General features: G+C 49.5%; 2 protein-coding genes across 2 annotated transcripts; both read right to left on the bottom strand.

Moving 5' to 3' along the window:
- Nucleotides 1-797: 797 nt before the first annotated feature.
- On the bottom strand, nt 798-2,259 carry FIESC28_08582 (uncharacterized protein; the record flags this gene model as incomplete). Its single annotated transcript, XM_031162720.1, has 2 exons — nt 798-2,163; nt 2,225-2,259. 2 exons carry the CDS (start codon nt 2,257-2,259, stop codon nt 798-800), a joined length of 1,401 nt encoding a protein of 466 aa, XP_031013206.1.
- A 1,234-nt stretch (nt 2,260-3,493) lies between these two features.
- Nucleotides 3,494-5,478, bottom strand: FIESC28_08581 (uncharacterized protein; the record flags this gene model as incomplete). Its single annotated transcript, XM_031162719.1, has 4 exons — nt 3,494-4,067; nt 4,125-4,362; nt 4,412-4,702; nt 4,821-5,478. The coding sequence occupies 4 exons, from the start codon at nt 5,476-5,478 to the stop codon at nt 3,494-3,496; spliced, it is 1,761 nt and encodes a 586-aa protein (XP_031013205.1).
- Between the last annotated feature and the right edge of the window lie 2,170 nt (nt 5,479-7,648).

The raw sequence follows: 7,648 nt of genomic DNA, 5'->3' as shown, positions 1-7,648 counted from the left end.
CAGGGCAGCCAGCCAGCCAAGCAAGAGAGAGTAAGTGGCCTGTTTTATCAAGGGCGTTGGGACTTTAATCAAAACTGCTCCAATGGATCTCCGGCATAATTTATTAGTTAGAGGCCTCATTCAGGCCGCCACACATTGGTTAGCGCCTTCGTCATTATCCACTTCTCTTTAATGACCCATCCATGATCCATTGCATTGCCAGCTGGCAAGTCATCTGCAGTTGAGCAATCACTACACTTATGCAGTCGATCCGATAGGTCTACCCTGTAACAGTATTAAGAATCGGGGGATTTCTTATCTGCAATATGTCGAAATGGTTGGATATTGAGTGTGTTGTAATATTTTTTACAATACAATAACCAAGACACTATGTTTCTACTTCGGCACTGTTGGATCAATCTCAACTACCGAATACCATTTAATTAGTTGTCTTGTCTTATAAGGTAGCGTTATGGAGGCTAACGCTGACCACCCGTTCGTCCCATCATTACCCGTCAACTAGAACAATACAGGATGGAGATGCAATTGAATGACTCGGGAAATGTGACAGTTATTTGTCTTTACTCATATCATGATATTTCTTTGCATTTCTCGTTCTGCCGGCTTACCCACTGTCTTTCCTACTACGACATCTAACATCCAATGTGGACAAACTTCATATAAACGCCAACATACTTTCCACCTGTACTGTGTCCCAATGTTCCTACCCAATAACCTTAGAAATACATAGCAACCTCAAGACCCTTAATTCATGGTCTTATACCATGCCACTACCTATGTATGCCTTGCATTTGATTTCAGTATCCGCCGATAACCTTAACCTTGACGTGCATCCCTTTAGCGGGCCGGGCCGTTACACCGCCCCGAATTTCCACATTCTTCTCATCCATCTCTTCCGGATTCGCCAGCGAGAATTCGAACCGACCGATCCATGCTGCCAGAAGACAAGCGAACTCTGCCTTTGCGAAGCTCTGCCCGATGCAGCTTCGCGGCCCATGCAAGAACGTCAGGAAAGCGTAGTTGCTGCTCGCTCCCCCACTTGCGGCTTTGCGATCGGCACCATTTTCTCCATCTGCTGAGAGCCATCGGTCTGGGTTGAATTGGTCTGCGTCTGGACCCCAAAGATCATGGTCGAAATGTGTTGCCCAGGGTACTATGACAACTCGAGTGCCGCGGCGAATTGGGTGGCCCAGGATGGTAGTGTCGTATGCGGCATCGCGCATCGTCAAAGGTACAGGGGCGTAATATCGAAGAACTTCGCTGCATACTGCATTCAGATATGGCATGCGGTCAATGTCGAGGCTGGTAATATCGACATCCGAATCCACTGATGGCAAACGTTCGCGTACCTCTTCTCTAAGCCGGGTCTGAATATCGCTATATCGTGAGAGCATGTAGATTGCCCAAGTCATGGCTGATGCTGTTGTCTCGTGTCCTGCAGCGAGAAATGTCATGAGCTGATCGACCAGATTCTCGTCAGTAAAACCACCGCTCTCAAGCGCCACAGAGAGAATATCAACGTCAGCTTGCTCCTTGTTGGCCATCTTTGCCTTCTTCTCCTGGATCAGATCTCGACAGATTGCCCGAATATCGCTTGCAGCCTTGGATATATCCTCGTTTCGTCGGAAAGGCAGCTTGGTGATAAACTCCATGGGAATGATCATGCCAACAAGAGCAAGGATCTGGGCTTGGCGAGACGGCTTGAAAATCTTGCTGTATGTTTGAGCGAGTGTGTTGTCCGGGTTCTTGATGGCGCCAAAGTCCCGTCCCATCCCAGCAACGCCGATGATATCGAGTGTCGCTCGCGATGCCCAACCGGATATCTCAACTTTGGTCTCTTCCTGTTGATTGAACTCTGCCATCATTGCTCTAGTCACTTCTCTGGCTTTGCGCCAAAAGACGGGATATAAGTTCTTGATGTGACGAAAGGCGAACGCGGGTGTCAAGCTACGGCGCTGCATCTTGTGCTCTTCGCCTTCCGCAAGTAAGATGCCGACTCCAAGGATACGGCCAATGGACCATCGAAAGTGACTGGGTTTCGGAAAAGCGTAGCTATTGGTGACAAGTACTTCGGCCAATGCTTTGGGTGATGATACCATAACCCTCTCTTGGTTGAAGAAGCCACGATAACAAATGAGTCCATCATTAGGAATTTCGGCGGCCCTAAGTGTTTGTTCGTCAGCTATCACACCCAAAATACGACCCTGAATAGGTATTCACTAACCATTGTCGCATTGGTACACCCGAGGGCTCTGCCATGATCTTCTTTGACTGTCCCATGAACCAATGGTTGCCCGAAGGCCCTGGAAGATGTCGCAGCGGCGATACGAAGAATGGATATATCCATGTCGCCCACACTCCCCAGACAACGAACCCAGCAATCCAAAATATTGAAAAGTGTCCCAAGAGCTGGGACCTAGACCAACTGTCCCGCGACCAGGCGAGAGACAAGCTGCTTATAGCTGAGGTCGCTGTAATGATCTGCCACGGCAAACCCATGATAACCCAATCTCAGGTGTTTACTTGTACTGGGAGAGAGTGGAATGGCAGTCAAGTTACGTGTACACGTCGAGTTTAAAGCAAACACTTGTCATGGGCGGGTGTTGCGCGTCTTAACCAAAAGGCCAAGGGGGTACGGAGACAGGGAACGGTATATAAGCGATTCGTCTATCTTACATGTGGTGGGGATAGGATGCCCCGAATCCCAAGACCCGGGTTATTGAGACTAGAGACTCTCAGACTCGAGCCGTCAGAGACATATGAATGGATGCCTCGGACGCGCAGCACATGGCTCCGACCCGGTGGTCAACATTACGCCGTGCCGTTCCAACGGGGCATCATCGATACAATGAAATCCTCCGCTCTTGGGCTGCGCTAGTTCTATTCTAGTATCGTTTGCGGAGCGGAGATGGAATGAACCAAGCGTTTCATTTAGCCCCACGGAACAAGCTAGGGTCTTGTCTTGGAAACACAGCACAGCACAGTACAGTACAGTACAGAGTGTCCATACACGCATTGCATCCATGCTTTATTTACCTATCAACACGTGCATTCATGTCTTGTCTGTCAACCAATATATCGCTAATTCCGATGCGTTCATAGGTCACTAGTTCGATACTGTAGTGATCCTCCACCCTTGTTCTCGACCCATAGAATGACATCTATTAACCGTATCCGTAAGTTTGTGGCCCTGATAAAAGCAACCAGAAACACCGTCCAAAAAATCATTAACCTCGTGCAATTTCATAAACTTGTCGCAAACTCAACGCCGATCCGTGTTGGATGCTGTCCTTGCATATCTGTGATTCGGAACCTCAGATAGCACCCGCTCAGCATGTTGCAGGAGATGAGGCTGTGGCCTCAAAGAGTCGATAGCTTCCATGCTATTAATCGTGTTCCCTCAAGTGCGCTCTGAATACATCTTTTGCTTGCGTCTAGCTGTCCAATTTGCGATTTCGCAGACCTGTTGTCATCGTTGATCTCGACGACACCACTACCATGCCTGAGTTGAGCGGTAAGGCATGTCTGGTGCGGTTTCATTGTTTCCAAGCCCTTCGTAGGGCGAACCAATCTGTGCCTGCAAAGGGTTTCGCAGAGTCCTGGATATCCGGTCCTGGTCCCGTGCCTCCTGTGGAGGAAATGGAGATAGCTCTGGCAAGACTGCGGGGGGCAATTGAGTTTCTGTACTGGGATCTTGGGTTGTCGTCGATACCGCGTTCGCAGCCTGGGCGTTACCCCGCCTCCATTCCTGGATCTGTCCTTCCACCGGCAATTGTTCAACTTGCTGTCGTATCGAGGGCAGTTCAATGCCAGGTGCAGCGGGCTGCGTAGGCGTTTCCCGGGAAGCTGTTCGGTTGCGGGTTTCAGGCAAAGGTGCAGCATCATGCGTGTTTGAACTACTGTGGCGTGCCCGAGTCCGTCGGTGCTGGTGTTCACCACCTTCTGTAGGTGGCGATCTTCTTGCTGTTTGTGCCGACGCGTGTCGAGTCGGAGAGTCGATTCGTCGACCTCCTGCATAGTGAGATCCGAGACGAATGATATCTGATAATTCTTCTGGTCCCCAGCTACTGCTTAACCTATCAGCTGATTGCTCAAGTGAGCGATCCACACTCGATTTTACGTACCTAGTGGGCACGCCTCTGGATCTTAGCATGTTTACGAATGCTCTAGTAGAAGTAGCGGGCTGTGTCTTTGGTTCTGAATGAAGCTTGTCCCGGCAGTACGGACAGCTATCCGAATCTTCAAACCACTTCTTGATGCAATGGTCGCCAAAGACATGTCCACATTTCGGCAAGCGAAGGGGGGCCTCGTTGATACCCTCAGGAGTCTCGGCACCATACTCATTATAGCAAATGACACAACCTAAAAATCGTCAGCATCTGCCTTGTTTTACCTGCGAGGAAATTCTCACTTCGATCTGCCTCGGGCAACTCCTCAAGCTTGACGCTCTGGAGCGATCGGAGTGTAAGTTTTGAAGCCACCAACTTGTTCGACATGCCTCTGGCAATCTGCATATGCCGGACCATCATCTCTTCCGTTTCTTCTGAATAGCCACCTGGACTGCGACGTCCATACTCTGCGATGCCAAAGGATTCTTCATCGCCATCCTCGCGTCCGACTTCTGCCGCCATGCTGCGCAATGAAGCTGATCTGCGTTGTCGTGGGTTGGTTCTGCGAAATCCGGACGAGGGAGGGGCAGGTCCTAGAGCAGCATTATTAGCACTTGAAGGCGTGCACAAAGCAAGCAAGGTTCCGCAAACCCGCAGTTCGTGCTACTGAAAGGGGGAGTTGATGTGTTGGTAAAATTGAAAGGGGCTTACTGTTGGGGGAAGGAAGAATACTGCCAAACCCCCTGGTGATAGGAGAGCCACTTGAGGGATGATTTCGTCTTGTCGGCGTTGGAAAATGTGGTGGTGGTGGCTGGGGGGCTGATACAAAATGTGGAAGGTAAGCGTTGCCGTGGTTGTGGTTGTGGCCAAAGTGATTCATGCCAGGATCAGCATACGGGTAATTCGATTGATGCATTGAATAGACTTCCGGGCCTGGGTTTCCCGGTATATGTGACTGCCACTCCATATCTGTGTTACTTGGAATTTGGTTTGCAAACGCTGCGTCGTGGCTGTGACTGCCGGTGCTTGCGTGTATTGGCGGAACGGGGAGCGGCATACTGCTGCGATACGATTGAGGGTGACTGTGGAATCGTGGTGATATTGGCCCATGCATGTTGCCTGAAAACGAACCGGAAGCGGGCAGGTTTTGGAGAGGTGGTAACATAGCTGCAGGTTGACTATATGTATCTGGACCAGAGTTAGGCGCAGGCGGTCCAACATGATGTGAATAGAGGTGAGGTAGGTTCGGGTTTGGTACTGGCCATGGGTAAGGAGCTGGGTTTTGTGACAGCGGATGGGGTACCCAAGGGCCTGAAGCAGAATGCACTGGATCGTAGTGACCGTTTGGCCGACTGTAACTATTCGACATGGTGTAATTCATAGGATCCATTGCGAGACAATTGTGCCGAATATGATGTGATGTCGGCGATGTTGGCTCACCCGAGAGCGAGTCGCGCGCAGAACACAACCTCAGCTGCAGCTTACTGAAGTTGCAAAGGGAGATGTTGTCGTCGTTGTCGTCGTGAGTAGGTCTTGAACAGCACGAAAGTTTAGGGAGCAAGACAGGCAGAAGACTGATTGCACGAATGCCCACGTAAGAGATGGATGGGTAAGTGTATTCGTATTATATGAGTGTTGGACTAGTAGTATTGGTAGCACGCTGCAGTCACAGAGCGGTGATCGGGGACGCAGAACGGTTGTGGTCATGAGACCACAGCACCCCGGACGCCGAGGCAGGGTAAGTAGACTGAGAGTTGTTGCGGGAAGAGTAAGATTGAGATTGAGAGTATGAGTAAGAGTGGAAATGAGAGCGAGGGCCGAATAACGAAAGTTGGCCGCGGAGGAAGCTAGAGAGGGCGAGAGAGACTGAGCTGAGAGCGGCTAGGTCTGAATATGGCTATCGGTATGAATGCGTATGATGATGAGGGGCAGTCGTTTGTTATCGGATATCTGCGATAACGCCGATGACGACGTAGTCGACTCTAGCGGCGGCGTACTGCGACGATACGATGTTGAGGCGGGGTGTTGTCTGGCAACCGAGCAAGGGTCTTTTGCGTTTGCGTCTTGAGAGTCAACCACAGATCAAGAGAGTGGAAGAGGAAGTAAAAGAAGACGGAAGAGATGGAGGGGAAATAAGGGAATAAATTGGTGTGGAGGACAGACGAGCTTTGGTAAGAGACATGGAAGACTTGATAATCAAGTACTTAGGATGGCAGAGAATAAAGCGAATGCCACGTCTTGTGCGAATGAGACCAGACCAGACCAGGCGAGGCGAGGCGAAACGAGACCCAGACTCCTTACAGTGACTAGGACTAGTAGTGAGTGGTGATGATGCTGTGGGTTGATTTGCAGGGACAGTCCAGGTCAAGACAAGACGAGACAAGCCAGCCCAGGTCTGGTCGGGGTGGAATTAAAAATGTAGGTAGGCAGGTAAGCTACGGTGCAGCTCGGGTCGGGTGCAGTGCGTTGCAGTGAGGTGATGGTAAGGAAGGTACGATATGGCGTCTTTGTTCAGTCCAGGCTACGGTAAAGGAAAGAGCCCGGTCTGGGCTGAGCCTTATAAAACATGGTCTAAAAGTATTGAGTTGGCCTTGAATCACGACAAAGCAATTGCATGATGATTAGAAGTTAGAATAAGTTATAAGTGTAATTAATCACTGCGACATCTTTCACCATTGAAACAGTATTGGACAAGACAGGCTTTGAATCACCAGAGTTAGACCGCGGTGGAATTGTCGAGAGGAAAGGCAAATGCAGGACTGGGCAAATGTAAGTGAGATTGGATTTGGATATAGAAAGCGACGATAGCCTAGCTTAGGTGGCAGGCAGACAGTCCAGTCGACGTTTGCAGGCGTACGAGGCGTTTAAGTAGTGTAGCAGAGAATAAAATGAATATCCGTCCGGCTGAGAGCATGGCACAGATCACACACAATATGTATGGTCAGATGGCTGGGGGCGTGAAAACGGAATGGGTAGGTAGTAAGAAAAGAGAGGGGAAGAATGGAAGTGAAAGGGAGAGCCTTGTTCGTGTTTATTATCTACCGTCTAAGGCAAGGGAAGGGAATGAATGAGCGTGGGAAATCCTGACTGGTGGAAGGATCGAAGCAAATATTCAATACCTGAGGAACCCAAAAGAAACCGTACGTTGCATCGGGAGTATGGATATGGATATTGGTGATCAGACTTTTCCCACTTGCATTCAACAAGCCAACTCAAAATGTGCCGAGAGGCCGACTGGGCCCTTGTTCAAAAGTTATCAAGAGCGGGCAAGGGAATGATTGACGAAGTACCAAGCTAAATAAGATGGCGGTGTTAAGTTATGATAAGCGTAGTGTCTGAGAATGGATCATCGAGGAACGAGCGGAACAAACAAAAAGAATCATCGATCGGAAACCGGAGAATATGAATTGAAAATGGAAATGGATAAACAAAACAAACAACAAACAAAGGAGTCGCATATGTTTGCGCAGCATAAATAAACATGGAACCGAACATACGAGGTGCTATAAATGTTAGGACTGAACAAAAAACGAAAAAAA

This window comes from Fusarium coffeatum (assembly GCF_003316985.1).
Source record: "Fusarium coffeatum strain FIESC_28 chromosome Unknown BRIP53273_contig_203, whole genome shotgun sequence".
NCBI classification, from domain to species: Eukaryota; Fungi; Ascomycota; class Sordariomycetes; order Hypocreales; family Nectriaceae; genus Fusarium; species Fusarium coffeatum.
This window is presented reverse-complemented; position numbering and strand designations above follow the sequence as displayed.